This window comes from Synchiropus splendidus, chromosome 1 (genome assembly GCF_027744825.2).
Source record: "Synchiropus splendidus isolate RoL2022-P1 chromosome 1, RoL_Sspl_1.0, whole genome shotgun sequence".
Lineage (NCBI taxonomy): Eukaryota > Metazoa > Chordata > Actinopteri > Syngnathiformes > Callionymidae > Synchiropus > Synchiropus splendidus.
Genome location: NC_071334.1, coordinates 19876275 through 19891998, shown reverse-complemented (window position 1 = coordinate 19891998; position 15724 = coordinate 19876275). Strand labels below are relative to the sequence as shown.

General features: G+C 43.9%; 2 protein-coding genes across 11 annotated transcripts in view; both read right to left on the bottom strand.

Annotated features, from left to right (window-relative positions):
- Positions 1-951: 951 nt before the first annotated feature.
- Positions 952-4444, bottom strand: gfi1ab (growth factor independent 1A transcription repressor b). Of its 4 annotated transcripts, none has more exons than XM_053869391.1 (6): positions 4262-4444; positions 3410-3595; positions 2197-2549; positions 1711-1848; positions 1473-1638; positions 952-1372 (listed from the first exon to the last, which is right to left on the bottom strand). In XM_053869391.1, exons 1-6 carry the CDS (start codon positions 4371-4373, stop codon positions 1194-1196), a joined length of 1134 nt encoding a protein of 377 aa, XP_053725366.1. In that variant the 5' UTR covers positions 4374-4444; the 3' UTR covers positions 952-1193. The 4 variants fall into 4 exon arrangements, with proteins under 4 accessions (XP_053725366.1, XP_053725375.1, XP_053725346.1 ...); XM_053869400.1 differs by having other exon boundaries at positions 2197-2546; XM_053869371.1 differs by having other exon boundaries at positions 1473-1848.
- A 1810-nt stretch (positions 4445-6254) lies between these two features.
- The window catches only part of evi5b (ecotropic viral integration site 5b), a 30302-nt gene continuing 20832 nt past the window's right edge, over positions 6255-15724 (bottom strand). For all 7 annotated transcript variants that reach the window (XM_053869301.1, XM_053869309.1, XM_053869326.1 and 4 more), the window contains 2 exons: positions 9303-9398; positions 6255-7486 (listed from right to left, as the gene is read on the bottom strand). In XM_053869301.1, coding sequence (XP_053725276.1) covers positions 7202-7486; positions 9303-9398 — 381 coding nt within the window. In that variant the 3' untranslated portion in view covers positions 6255-7201. The remainder of the gene's footprint in view (positions 7487-9302; positions 9399-15724) is intronic.

Below are 15724 nucleotides of genomic sequence, written 5' to 3'. Positions count from 1 at the left end.
AGACAGTGGTGTTCCTCAGGGCTCTTTCTTGGGGCCTGTCTTCTTCATAATTCCATGGCATCCTACAGGAGAAGACTCCAGATCATCCTCCACAGACCCCTATCACTGAGAAACTCCTCTGAGGTCTGCATATTTCATCTTCCTAACAATTCCCTTCAGTCATCACCCACAGGCATCATATTGCTTGTGTTCCCACCTTCATTGCTGCAGCCTCAAACTCTGTCATAATCTTCAAATGAATATCCTTAATATCACAGTGATCACCGTGAAGGAACCTCTTAAACCTCACTCACCCTCATGTGCACTGGTTCTTCACTGCGCCCTATGGCACTTGGTCTGTGAGCAGTAACTCCACATACATCTCAACAGGTCAAGTCAAAAGTTTCCAGATTGTCTCAACATTCTTGTCTGGAACACTCAGTTGAGTGTCAGGATTTTCACTCTAGTTCTGTGTTACGTTGTTTTCTTGTCAGGTGACATGGAGGAACCTGCAGTAGACAACATTCGTGCGTTTAAAACACTAATGGTCATCCCTATTCTTGCTTTAACATGAACCCCAGTAACCTTTTCGGATGATCTGATGATTGTTTGTTGTTTGGTTCCAACTTGCTGCCAAAATGGGTTTTATTCCTCCACTTCTTCCGAATAACAGCCATGAGGGTGAAGTCGTTGTTAACTGCTGGAGTGTTGATGGTGTCAACATCAGGCAGCGCAGTGACAACAAACATGGAGCCTCTGGGCAATTTCAATCACGGCAGCGGGGAGGAACGCAACTGTCGCTGCTTTGTGAACACATGCGAGAGCAAATGTAACGTCTCCACCTTCACATACATTTTCAGTGTGAAGCAAGACATCATTTTCAGGATGATATTTATTCATCACGATGAAACGGTACACAGCACTTCCACCTCATTTTGGGAAGAGAATCCACAATGTGCTGATCCTGTCTGTTAAATCTCTGTTTTGCCTCCATCTTCATCCAACTGCCAACAAAATAGCTCGGAGAGATCTGAAGCGTTGTCTATGTTTTCTCAAGCTTATCTTTGCATACACAGTTAAATGACTATTATAGTGTCGTAACACTGCAAAACGTTACTTTATTCATCAGAAAATAAATAATAAATACATTTTTTAGGTACACTTCCGACACGTGAAGGCTTCAGCAACCTCTGATAAAAACTTCTTCAGATCTGTCATTTGAGTCCATGTTGCGTCTCTTTGTGTCTCCGTAGGTCCACTTTCCTCTGGAAGCCCTTCCCGCACAGTTCACAGCCGAAAGGTTTGTAGCCGGTGTGTTTCCTGCTGTGTGTGATCAGGTTGGAGCTCTGGCTGAACGCTTTCCCACACACTTGACATTTGTGTGGCTTCTCACCTGCAGATAACACAATCGGGATTAGATCCTGTATATTTGCACTCAATAATGTGAAGTGAATGTGGTGTTGCACCACAGATGGGGTTTACTTGGTGCTCACCTGTGTGTATAAACGTGTGCTTCTTCATGTCTGACTTCTGGTGGAACCTCTTCCCGCAGTACTGGCAGGGGTACGGCCGCGTGTCCGAGTGGATCAGCAGGTGTGTGGATAGCGTCGATGACCTCTTGAAGCTTTTGCCGCATATTTTGCAGTCGAAACTTCTCTCCTGAGGAGCAAATAAACAGCAGTCAGCTTTTGAATCCATCACATCTACCAGTTGTGGCGGTGGCCCAGTCACCTGTGAGTGCACAGCTTTATGCTGCTCCAGACTGACTGCGTGGCCGAATGTCTTGCCACAGATTTCACACGCAAACGGCCTGGTGCCACTGTGGGATCTTCGGACGTGGACCTCCAAACCATGTGGGGTTGAAAATACCTGTTCAGAAAAAAAGTTCAAACTGAGGATTCTTGAATATTTCATGTTTCATTTATTGAGCACTGGAAGCAAATGATTGTAGGTAAAAGAAACTTCACTGAAATGTGATTATTTAATGTGAGGAAAAACAATCCCACTACCTTCAAATTGAAGCATCAACACTATATATTTTTTTTTAACTAAAAATGACAATGTTAAGGTTTGTCAATATTTCATATGAGATAATCTTAAGTTGTTAATATAGCCAACCTCGGCATTGAATGCATAATTTTCCGTGAAATTTAACGGTCGAGTCCTTTTATTTAAAAAAATTTTAAAAAGTGGGATTTGTCGGTGCGATTGTGGTACCTTGCTGCACTTGACACACTTGTAAGCTCCGTTCAGAATGAGACTGGAACACATCAGCTCCGTCTGGCTCTTCCCTTCGTGGGTTTCTCGGTGAAGGCCCGACTCCTGGAACAGCAGGGCGGCCGCGTGTCTCCGGTACGTGTCCTCCGAGTAGAGGCCCGCGTGTCCGTTCCTGTCGCCATAGTAGTCCACGGCCGCGGGGCCACGACCCACGTCCACGCCGGGATAGTGGCTGTGCTGCAGCAGAGGTCTCAGGCTGGGGCTGGGGTAGCTGCTCCAGGCGTATGGCCGGAAAGGCACTGTGAAGGCCTGGTTCTCATCCGCCACCGGGGACATGGACTTGTCCGAGTCTGCTGGACGAGCGCACCATTTTAAACGTTACTATTGTTACACCCGAAACGCTGCGAAATCCTGTGAATATATGCGTTTGAAATCTCGATAAGATCGAAATCTGACGCAGCCATTTAAATATTTGAATACACTGCCATTCAAAACATGGTAAACACTTAAAAAAAAAAGTATGTCTCTTCTGAGACATATATATATATATATATGTCTCAGAAGGTATATATATGTATACTTTATACTACTGATCTCAGTCCTGAATTGTGTTGCGTTCAGGAAACGATTATCATATCTTTGTAGAAGTTCACTGGTGACGTTGTAAATGACAATTAAATCACGTTTTTAGTAAAGACCAGGTAAAAGACCAGTAGAAAATATGAAATAAAAATGTGTAAGTATGGATGCGCCCATTTGAATTCAGTGCTTGAATCCGACCAAACCTTCAAAGCTGCCCAGCAATCGAACTTCCGCACAATTGCGCTTAACCGAATCGTGGCCGTTAATAAATGCCATTACTATCGGTCAACCAAAGAAATGTAATGATTGTATTATATTTTAAAATCCATTATATCACTGGTGAGGAGAATTGTTTTTTGACTCTGTCTAAAGAGAATTTTTTCCAACAATAATTTTAAAAATCCAGTGGAGATTTTTGTAAATAACCACGAAATTAGTGGTGTTTGAAGTGTTTAGAAATAATAATTAAAAAAAAAAAACGGTAATAAACGATAAACAAGTGTTTTTAACGTGTCATCTGGAATTTTTTATGCACCCATTTCCCGGTTAAACAAAGTGTATTTCGGCAACGTGTGCTCACATCTAATCTAACGTAATCTTGCTGAGAGTGCGCTCTGTCGCGCGTGTTTACCTGGTGACGCGGAGGGAGACAGCGGCCTCCAGAAGTCGTCATATTCTGGAGAGCGACCGCACAGACTGTCGCCGCAGCTGAGGGGAGACTTCGGGGAGAAGTCCACGGGGTCCAGCAGCTGAGATTCCGGTGAGAAGGCGAGCCTGTCCACGGACACGTCCGAGTCCTCCGCCGTCTTTTCTGGCTCTGACGGGGAAGACGGAGAAGAGTCAGCATCCGAACTACACGCCACCGATAACTGTCGGTATGTAAACATCATTTTAATGTCAAGTGCAGTCATATTTTATATGTGCAATTCATCGCTTTTATTTATGTTATTTATTAATGTGAGTGACTTTTAAATGGTAATGGCGACGGGCGTCTGATTTCCCTGTAAATAAAAATGATGAGAATTCATTGTGATCGCTCTACAGATCTGTATATATTAAAAAGAAAAACATCCATATGATATGATGAACGTTTTCCGCTCAAATCTGCGAATAACTTCACTAATGGCATCCAGCGTCTGCTGTTTACTAGTATCTTATAATTGGATCCATCGTTGACACTGTTTGAATAAAAGGAAATATTAAGGCGACAGTGATCGCATAGGTTATTGACTGGTGCTTGTATTTTCATAAATTTCATTAATCTCAGTTTTAAAACGTTTGCCTATTGGCTTTTCATCTTTGCGCTCTCAGTTACACTTATGTCACGGGAATTAAATAGAACCATGTGAGTTTGAGTTTTTGTTAAATGCAGATATGATCTCTGTAAATAACTTATGAATAAGTTTTCGTGAGAATTGACATTTTTACACGTTGGAAAAAGGACGTGTTTGGTGTTGATCTTGCGAGAATCGGCGCAGCCTACCTGCGCAGATGTGCGCCAGAAGCCGATCCAGGCTGCTGTAGTCGTCCTCCACACTTCGGGGCTGGTGGTAACTGTGCGCCTTCTTGCTCTTCACAAGGAAAGATCGAGGCATCTCGGACTTGGAATCCCAAAAGTCTTCCGTCAAACAAGAAAAAGAAGAAGAAGAAGAATCCTTCTACGGGAGCCGTGAGAGCTGCGCGCTCTACCAACATCTGATCGTCAGGGTCAGAGTGATGAGGCGCTTTAAGTGGACGGGGGCGCATGCGCAGACGGCGCCGCCCGCTGTGCCAGGTGTTCAGCGGGCAGGTGATGGTGCAGCGGCGCCCGAGGCTTTCAGGTAACGAGACACGCACTTACATGAAAAGGTTGCCTTTTTAGTTGAGGAACAAGGGACAGATTTGGGAAGTCTGGCGGAGTGACCCCGCCTCCCCAATCAGAAGTTTGTTATTATTATTATTTCTCCTGATAATAAACAGTTATAGCACTGGATCACCTCGCTTTACACACGCTGTGTTTGAATGTGAATGTGTCGTCAGGAAAAAGTGCGGAGATTACCCATCACTTGTGCGCGTTTTAATGAATTAATGCAGCCGTTGCGTCATCGTGTTTATTTATCTGGTCTGTGGTTGACGATTAAAGCGTGTTGCGTGAGGAGTTTTGATCTGAAGTCGTCGGCTGTGTCGTGAAAACACTTTCCATTGACTGGCAACTACAACTCGAGTAAAATTTCAACTCCACTTTTAACTCGGACTTAACTCACCTGCCGATGCTGGTGAACAAACACAACGCTTGGGTTGTTTACATGATACAGCGACAGCCCGAGACCGAGGCGCACTTGCGCCTTGAGGGGGTCACCGCTCCGGTCTGGAGGTCAGCGGCCCCGCACAGTGTCATCAGGCGACAGACACTCTTCGGCCTCAAGCCTGCGGTGCTCGTTTCACATTACTGGGTTTGTGTTGACCGGGGACAAAGTCGCAACACAATGAGTGCTTGTTTTTGCGCAACGTCATTACGCACAGAACAATGGAGGCGCGCGTTTCACCCACGACAGGTGGAACCACTGGAAGCTTTGATTATTCACAATTGATCGAATCTCAAGAGTCAAGATTTTTCTCTTTTTTTTTTTAGCAAAGGTAAAGCGCACACGCCTGATCTGCCCGTTTTGGAGATCTAATCTAATTCGCCTCAAAGAGAAGGTGGCAGGAAATTAAGCAACTCGATTAGAGGCGTCACGTGACGGCCGCAGCATCCGGGCACCGGACTGCTGGAGATACGGCGGTTAGTGATTAGCTGATACCCCGACAGGCGAATAACGGGGCGGTTCGGGGGGGGGCAATATCCTGTCATGTCTGCATCTAAATAGTCAGTTCTATACCTTTTTATGTTGAGTGAAATTCTTAATGGGGTTTGTCTACTGAAACTTGTTCATGAATTTTGATAAATAAAATAAAATTAAAAAAAAACTGGAACCATAATAAACTGACATCCAAGTAAAGATACTGCTTTTCCACATAGGAACATTGGTACAGCTGGGCAGCTAGGGGCTAGTTCAGTTGGATATTCTCCTTCACTGGCCTTTCCTCAGGAAAAGCTGTGATCTCTAGTCGGAGCTGAAGTGGCTGTGGTAGCGGGATGTCTGGAGATCTCGGCTGACTGTTATCTCTGTGAGACAGGCACGGATAAGCAGCAACATGGAGTGAATCACACTTCTGTTGCAGACGGTGAACTGACCACTGTCCAGCAGGTAGTATCTTCTGAGACACCATCATATTTCCTGGAGACGATAGAGCTGCTCCCATCCGAAGGTGGTATTTCCCAGACCATATTGCAGGTAAAGCTCACTTCCATACATCTCAGAGTTGAGGAAATCCTGAGGTTTGTCATATGACTGACAGTCAAAGACAGAACCTGAAGGACCAATCTGATGGTCAGTTGTCCAATAGTGCACCAACTCCGTATGTGAGAGTGACAGGTCTTCAAACGACTCAAGATATTTAAATGATTTCACTTTTTTTATTAATTCAACACACACACACACACACACAAAGAGGTGTGCAAACAGATCCAGAGTGTGCGTTCTTTTACTGCAGATCCCACTTATAACAGTGCCAGAGTTCATTTGAGAATCAGCGCTGAGGTTTTAACGTCCAAAATCACAAACTTCAACACTGATGCAGTCAATTCCAGCAGGTGTCTGGGTCTTTTTGCCTGGTTTAACTCATCCAATACCAGGTGATGGAGTGATGCAGGTGCATGGCCCAACACACTGTTGTCATATTCAGCTGATGCTCTCAACCTCAGTTGTCTCCCAGTTGTCCTCTTCTGTGCAAACACTGATAAACTTGCCTCCCTTCAGTGTGCTCTGAAAGACATGTCCTTTTTTTCAATGAAAAAAAAACTTGTGTTGAAACATAAATTGTCCCTTTTAGTGATTTGTCATCAACAACGTGATCCACATTTCAAGTGAAAAAAAAAAAAAAAAAAAAAAAAACAATACTCACATACATATCTACATGACACAGACGTTCTATTGACCTGCATCAGACCAAAAGCAACAAGTGACATGTGCTAAGGCCAAAATGTGACACTTCCAACAGATAGGGTCTTATCTGAACAAGTCAAGACAAACACACGCACACACAGTCTCGTCGATCATACCAGTGTGCTTTGCATGACAGACTCTAACGGTGTCCATTCAAAGTGTTTATTTATAAAAGTTTTTGTTTTTTTAAGAAATAGAATAAAAGTCCATTGAAGCGTTTGTTTTTTACTAAAATCGTCCCTGTTGAACCAGGCTGGTGCATGATGCAGACATCTGTGTCCGCTGACATCCGTAAAATACAAACGCGAGGTAACCAAAACAAAATAGCTCCAGAAGTGAGTCACTTTATATGAAATGATTATTTTTGTATTGATATCAAGAACAGGAGATTTCTTCGGTCACATGGTGGACTTGTGGTTGGCGGTGGGGGGTACGCAGAGCCGCAGAGCGTCGCTGTCCTCCGCGTCCTCGTCCTCTTCATCGCTGTCTGTGTCCACGAGGCAAGGACGCAGCCTAATCCGGCCGCCGCTCCTCTGCTGGCTCTCAGGGTGGGCGGGGTCCTTGATGCCTTCTTCATCCGATGAGTGGTACGAGTCCCCGGTGCCGCCGTAATGATTGATGATGTGGATCCCGTCAAAGGTGGGTGGGTTGGACAGGCCCCTCTGTCCTTTTAAGCAGCAAATCTGTGAGGAGAAAAATACAAAGCGCTCTTGTCACTTTTCAAGTTAGAAGTCTAGATTCAGCTTTCGCTTGTCGAGCATGACGCTGAAGTGTTATGATCTTTAAGCATCACAAGACTTATGAGTGGAGCCTCTGTGACCTAACCTGAACCACAGGACATTTTGGCATAAAACTGGACCAATATAAAAATGTTTCAGCCAATATTCCGTTTTTCAATTTGTATGTTCTTTTTTCAGCAATTTTTTTTTTTTCCAATGCCAATGTTAGTCTTTCTAGTTCTCTTTAAGGTGGCGCTGTTTTAGTGTGGAGGGTGGGGCAGAGGGGACGGGATGACATGCAGGCACAGCATAAACCCCGCCCCTTCCCACTCTACGATCATCCCCTGTGCCCCCTCCCCATCCTCCACACTAAAACAGCGCCTCCTTGAAGAGAACTAGAAAGACTAACATTGGCATTGGAAAAAAAAATATTGACAGAAAAAAAGAATATAGGAATTGAAAAACAGAATATTGGCTGAAACATGAAACATTTTCATCCAATATTTTTTTTTTCAATGCCAATGTAAGCTGTCCCTGTTCTAGCCCTCATACTGATTTGAATGCAGCGACCAGCAAGCCTGGAGCATCTGACGGTCACGTCAACAAAAACTGTACATTGTACGCTGCTGAAGTTGGCTCCAGGATGCCAGTCTTGGGAGCCCAGATTATAGTAGAGTGAATGGCCCTCAGTAACCAATAACCAGTGGGGTTTAAGAGATCCATGTCCTCAGAATGAAGAGGAGCAAGCCCTTGTCTTGACCCGTTCAAAAGAACCTGTGGTTAGATGATACTTATAACATGGGCTGCTTTGAAATAGGATGATAAGCCTTGTCATCTAGCAGGGACTCTGAGTGGAGCGATGACAGCACTTAATCAGGTCAGTAACCCGCAGCCAACCTAGCATTGTTTCTGGCAGTGTGGATGATGCTGAGGATGAAAGCATGGTTCTGCATTTGCTGGTTTCCCTTCATTTAAAACGTCGGACTAGAATGATGTAACGTTGCCGCCAAGACTGTGTTAAGACCAGAGCGAACAGAGACCAGAACAAAGTGAATACAGCACAAACAACTACTTTCTCCCAATGACAGCATTTTAGATCTTGAATGATTGGGAAAAAAATGACTACCTTTTGCAGTAAGAAATACATGTGTGGGACTATGACTATTCAGTTTGGTCCGAGTCTCCCCCTCTACACTGGTCTTTACGCTCCGGTCTCCACACACTCTTCACTTCAACACTACGGGGACGACGTGGCCATGTAGGGATGAATCCATGATGGCACTTTTCTTACTCGGTCACTCACCTGAGTGGGTCTGCCATTCAACAGACAGACATGTGGAGGGAGAGACATTTAAATGCCAAGTAAGATCAGCACGTCGATAAACAAGTGTGACGACGAATCACCCTGCTGCTGTCAGCAAGAGCAAAAAGCAGCAAAATTTCCAGCCGGTAACTGTATCGACTGACTCGTAATCGTAATGGCGTGGTGACGGGCCGATGTCGAGGGGATTCTCCGTTTTATTGAGCTAACTTTATTCTATTATGAATAAATGATACTTGACTTGACTACATAGAGAATGTGGTGACAATCTCCAGTTGTGAATCTGTGTATGTGTGTGTGTGTGTGTGCGTGCGTGTACAGGAAGCCCTCGGGTGGAGTTAACACTTTCCACTAATCAGTAAGCTTCAAAGTTGTAACAGCACAGCGAGGGAATATTGTGAAATCTTCCAAAACACTCAATCAAAGAGATGGTGTGAAGACAAGGCCATGAAGTCTCACCTCGTGCTTCAGCTCAGCGATCTGATCTTTGAGGTCACGGATGTACTGGTTTGAGTCTGTATGGTTGAGCTGACCTTGGACTTTTCCCTCTTCTTTCTGTTGGTTGGTCACATGGATTATTAGAACTGATCACCAAAAGACAACATAAACAATATGAACGCGAGATGTCATTTGAAAACAAGCAGCAGGACGGTGAGACAGTGTGGTCGTTTGGGCTCCATTTCCTCTGAGGACCCCAGGGATGTTGGCTTCAACAGTCACATCGCCCATGTGATGTTTGCCATGAACATCTGCGGAGGACCGAACAGGCAACCTCAAATCACACAAGTGTGGTGGCGGCACAGGCGGACGACCAACACGTTTTCATGCTGGCTATGTTGAACAGACGAGACAAGAAAACACACTCGCAGGTTCAAAACACTGTCTGGAGCTCAGCTGCACAAGTCCCCAGATGCTGGGTGGAGAACATAAACGTTAACCGTCGAGCATGTTTGTTGGATTCATGAATGATAATAACAACAACAATAATAATAATGTGTATGCAAGGAGAGGACAGACATTGTAGCTTATTTGGAACTTTTCAGACAGTTAGTATGATGTTTGCTTTGTATGCATTATCCACGCTGAGCAACTTTTAAAACTCCAGAACAATTGTAAACAAGGTTCATCGTGTTAACCTGTAATAAGCCTGAGCAATTTTTTTCATACGGGTGCTTCCCCCTGTGGTGGTTTAAGTCATTTTTCAGAACACAGTGATTCTATTAAATGTCGCTCAGCATCAAATCATGCCCAATTTCTTGGAAACCTAAATTAAAAACTGCAGTATTTGACACTGTAAGTCACGTTCAAGGAGTCCCTACTCCTGAGCATTTCTTTTTGCCATGTTTAAGATATTTATCGTCTTCCAACCGTCCCTTCCAGTCAGGGTCATAGGTCGACATCATATGCATGTTGACAAAATCTAACTTCTAACTTCCTCTGCGTCAGTGCAAAGCAGACATTTTTCTTGGCGTGTAATTTCCTTGCAACTGAGTAGAGGTGATGCACTGAGTGTTGCGTTTCGAATAAATCTCTGAGCGTGCTCGAGAAACCTCAAAATAAACCAAGCATGTCACCTTCGGTGGAGCTGAGATGAGAAACCACTTCCTTATCGGGGCCTAGCGGTATGCGGCGTTACACAGAGGCCAGAAGTGTAATGATCAAACATGTAGCTTCCTGGGCTCAAGTTTTCCCTCCGTAATCTTAACACTCAAGTGAAGCTATTAAATTCATCTCTGCTAAATTCATGATTTAAGCGGTGGATTCATTCCTACCTCGAAATCAAATACTTATTTCCCATCAACAGATGAACAGTGAAATTACCACACAATTCAGATGTGGAGTAAGTCATGGTTTCACAAGTTTTCTTCACCGCATTCTGTTGAAAGGTAAAGCTGAATCACTAGTCAAGGTTCGACTCCTTTGATTCATCCTAGCACCTTCTCTCATCTCGTGCTTTAGAGGAAAAAGTCACGAATGCCAGAAGCTGAAAGCGTTTTTCTGAGTCAAACACTGGGGTTGGGGGGGCTTCTTGTAAGCGCGGTCGATCATCAGAGACAGAGATTTGACTGCTTTACCACATTTAAAATACAAGTTGAGTTGTGTAGAAAACTTGTTCTTCATGCCATTTAACCATCAGAAATAAAAGGCAGAGATATTTTGTGAAGAAATCAGAAGCACATGAAAAGTGTTTTCGGTCACATGCTTTTACATAGTTTTATGAAGTTTGAAGTGACATTACTTTTGTACTACTAACAGATAACTACACCTCCTCCGAGCAGCTCATTTTCACCTACCACTGCACTGCTTTTATGTCATCAACGTAGTACAATAGCTTCAGCTGCATCTGAAATATCAAAATATCATTGATAATCGATTCAGCTCTTTTGCTACGAAGCCCAAAACAAAGAAACCAGACCTGCCACCGATTTCTGCTAAAACACAGATCATCAGTGAAACCGAAAAAAGTTTAAAGTTCAAAGTTCAAAAGGTAAACAGAAAATAGCAGACTGTGAAATTAACAAGTAAATGCAAAATGACTGAGAACAAAACCTCCATCCCCTCAGTCTCTGTGCTGGAAGGGGAAGTCACTAGGCGCTGACGCTGCATTGCTTCGTCGCGTCACTTTCTGTCCTGTACAATCTTCAGCGGAACCAGAGGGTGGGCTCCACCTACAGAGGAATCGTACTCCTCAGCATCCGTGTCAAGGTCTACTCTAAGGTGCTGGAGAGGAGGGTCCAATCGATTGTTGAACTGTTGGCATGGAACTGCGGACCAGTTCTATACACTCTCAACAGTTCTCGAGGGTGTTTGGGAGAACGACCTGCCCTTTGTGGACTTGGAGAAGGTGTGTGACTGGGTGCCCAGGCACAACTTGTGGGAGGTACTTTGGGAATGTGGGGTGCGAGGCTGCCTACTAAGGGCCGTTCAATCTCTGTATTCCTGGAGCAGGAGTTGTGTCCGGATCCTTGGGTGCAAGTCTGATGCGTTTCCAGTGTGGGTTGGTCTCTGCCAGGGTTGTGCTTTGTCTCCAATCCTGTTTTTTGGTTCACATGGACAGGATTTCAAGGCGCAGCTCTTGCGGGGAGGGTTTGTGCTTTGGTGGCCTTTTGGTGGCTTTTTGCGGATGATTTGGTTCTCAAGGCTTCATCACGGTGCAACCTTCAACTCTCGCTGGATGAGTTTGCATCGGAGTGTAAAGCGGATGGGATGAGGATCAGCATCTCCAAGTCCGAGGCCATGGTTCTCAACCAGAAAAGGGTGAATTGCTCTCTCCGGGTATGGAATGAGTACCAGCCTCAAGTGGAGAAGTTTAAATATCTGGGTGTGTCTTCCACACCGTTCTGTGTAAGAGAGAGCTGAGCCAAAAGGCAAAGGTCTCTATTTACCAATCAATCTTCATCTGGACCCTCACCTATGGTCATGAGCTGTGGGTGATGATTGAAAGAACAAGATCCCACGTTGAGAGGAATCCGCTGAGATGGTTCAGGAGTCTCATGAGGATGCCCCCTGGACATCCTGGGAGTGTCTTCGGTTCGGGATCCCCCAGTCATGGCTGGTGGATGTTGCCCGGGAGAAGGACATTTGTCGCAACATTTTGAAGCTACTGCCCCCGCGACCAGGCAATGGATAATCGAATGAGGATGGATGGACAATCTTCAGTGGAGTCCGCTTTACAATGTCAGTCAGTCAAATACTGTCTCCAGTCCTTGTTGTCTTCCTATATTGAAACTAAAGCCTACCTCATCTACTGGACCAGGGAACACTGGAGAGGTTGTCAACATCTATTTACTCCACCTGACACCAATTAGCCCTTCATCGTTGCTCTAATCGAACTTACAGGTGTCCACCATCTGCTTGTGTATAGGCTTAAGAAGCCAAAGTTCCTGCAAACATGAGTGCTGGAGTTCATTTGAAGACTTGTCGTGCGCCTTTCACCTACACTACAATTGCTGCCTCAACTATGCTATATTAAAACTACAGTATGTAAGCATCATATAAATGAGTACGACATTATGTAAAAGGCCTTTAAACACTATGCTGTGTACGTTTGACGTTTGTGCTTTATAAAATCAAATCCATTGCCATCACTTCATTTACCATTGGTAAGTTCGGTTAAGTTAATTCGGCCAGTTGTGTACCATGCATATAGATGCATCACAACAGTGTACAAAACTATTGAGAACAAAAGATCCTGACTTCTACTTCAACTTCTGAAACTTCTGAAAAAAATAACAGATTTCTTTGTGATATACACAATATTGCAATATTAACATGAATTAAGAAGAGAAGAGAAGGCGAAGAGAATTCTAACTTGAGCACTTCATTCACAAAACCCAACAATGAAATGAAGATCTGCATGATTAATATGAAAAATAAAAATGGCTGACTAACTGTGTTTCTAGGGAGAGTATACAACTGTAGTACTGTATTTTCCGGACTATAAAACGCACCGGAATATTAGCTGCACCCATGAATCTAAGAAGGAAAATAGATGTTTTTTTCGTACATAAGCTGCACCGGTCTATAAGCCGCTGGTGCACTGTAGCTGTCTGTGCCACAGAAAAGGCATGCATGTTCTAGTTTTGAAAACGGGTTCCAGCATCCAGGCTGACTCATGAAACAATCTCAGCAATGTTCTGAACACCAGTCATGAACTCCTCACATCTTATTTACATTTAAAGTGTTCAAAAAGTGCTGTTTTCACCCTCCAGTAGATCGTATCTGTTGGCAGAGCTGCGGAGAAAACAGCGCAATGTGAGCGCTTTAAAAGTAAATAATCTGGCCGTGATGTCATCGGTTAGATGTGAGGAGGCTCATTATTTTTGCCAGCATTAGACTGTAAAAATGAGGGATGCTCCGAAAGACAAGGAGAGCACTCAGTGGAAACAGCTGTCTTCAACCTCTTTCATGAAAGTTCCCACTCTAGACATTTGCAAACGTTTCAGATTCAGGTGGTGGACCGCGAACGCTGCATCTGACACACACCTGACAGCAGCCAATTCGGTTGCAGTTGATTCCGTCTTAAAGCCACACTGAGAAAGGCTGCTCATCTGGCACGGTGAAATTAATGATTATTTCTTGGGCAATATGCTTTGCGTTTCCAATGTCACGCTCAGACCGGTGAGTGTCCGCGAATGACAGCTGGTTCTAACAGTTTCACTTTCATAAGCACCAGAAAACTCACTATGCTCCCTCAAGTGCTGGTGTTTTAAATATCGTACTGAATTTGTGGTGTTGACGCCATTTAACGTGCATGTGCTGCAGGATACAAACTTGACATGACGGACTGAAAAAAGTCTCCGCATTAGACATGCCGTTGCCAAGCGATCGGCGAGTTGGCAGGGTGGAGCAGACGCATCACAAACCGCAGGCGGTGCTTCATCTGAGAGCCGGCTGTCACATGTGATCAGATTTTGTGATCGGCGTGATCGGTGAATGCCGATCACTGCCTGTCATTGCCGATGACGTCAGAGCCTTTCACAATCGGTGGCCGATCGATTGGAGCATCCCTCGTAAAAATTCATATATTAGCCGCACGGTTCAGACCGCGAGAAAAATGTTGCGGCTTGTAGTCCGGAAAATACGGTAGTATTTGTTGTAGTGGTCATAGTAGAAATAGGAGCAGTAGAAACAGCAAAGGCACTCATGTTCATGCAACAGATCAAGTGCACATTATTCAGCTTACTTGTAGCATTTATTACTGATTAAGTTTAAGCTAAGTTTAGATGTAGTCGATTACAAAAACGACTTCAGCCTGGAAAATGTCTTTTTCATGTCTCAACTATGTTTGGAAAAGACAGTCCTACTACTGATTTTGATTTCTTAAATGTTAAACCTCAGCTAACTGTGTGGTAATACAGACCGGCTTTCTTGTTGCAGACCTGGAAGTGCTTATGTTGAAGCAGCAGTGTTGCCACAGTTACTTTGAAAAAGTGATCTGACTGATTACCACCTTAAAAAGTATATTAGTTCTTTTGCAAGTTACATTTAGCAGCTTCCGAAAACAGCCCTCATCACCTCAACAAATTTCAATGGCAATTTTGAGGTTTTTATATCAAATCAAAACTGTTTACATGGCCATGTATGGGGTCATTTCTTCTGCTGTATAAATGTAGAGCTCATACTATATTGTGACACATGTGTTAATATTTGGACCTAAAATCACACAGAAACAAAGATCTGTTTAGGAACTCCCAGAAACATGCACAGATTTACAAAACAATGTGACACATAATAATTTACATAAAATTGCAGGACATCCGCAAGTGTTTTTTAAGATGTCCCTGACCACTAAAAGACCGGTACTCAAAGCCTCAGTGTGTTACGTCTGTTGGCTGCACTAAAGCACAGGCTGGAGTCACAGTGGCATCTCCACGCTCCGTAGCACAGGCAGAGGAATTTATTTTCAGCTTTTGAAAGAAGGCAAAACAGCACATCAGTACCGGATAAGTAACTGTAATCGGATAAATGATTTTGAAATAGTATCATTAGATTACTCGTTGCTGAAAAAAGTGGGTATATAAGAGTAAGCAACGGGCATCACTATGTGGCAGCTAAAGTTGTGGAGATTTGTTTTTACGTCCTGTCCAACAAGGCAGTTTAAAGGGGTGAGGATTCATACATACATGCATCATCAGTAAACCACTGCTCCTTTGCAATTCATTCTTCAGTCGATACTACCTACTCATTAAATTGAGTATTTCATTTTAATGTGTAGGCAGTAGTATGTAGTTGAGGGTCCTTAATCTAAATAACATGACGTATGGCTACATTTTACTATGCTGAGAGGAACCAGCAAGTCCCAGCTCAGTATACGACCAGGAAGTAAGCTGCATAATTAATCTGAAAAACAGCACAAGAGAAACAGGCAGGATGTGAGG

What these genes read in the sequence shown, in the direction of transcription:
- gfi1ab (XM_053869371.1), bottom strand. Translation starts at nt 4,373, where the DNA reads ATGCCTCGATCTTTCCTTGTGAAGAGCAAGAAGGCGCACAGTTACCAC. An exon ending in TCTGGCGCACATCTGCGCAG is followed by an intron (nt 3,596 to 4,261) that starts GTAGGCTGCGCC and finishes CTTCCCCGTCAG; the next exon opens with AGCCAGAAAAGACGGCGGAG. An exon ending in AGTGTGTCAAGTGCAGCAAG is followed by an intron (nt 1,849 to 2,196) that starts GTACCACAATCG and finishes TTTTCTGAACAG; the next exon opens with GTATTTTCAACCCCACATGG.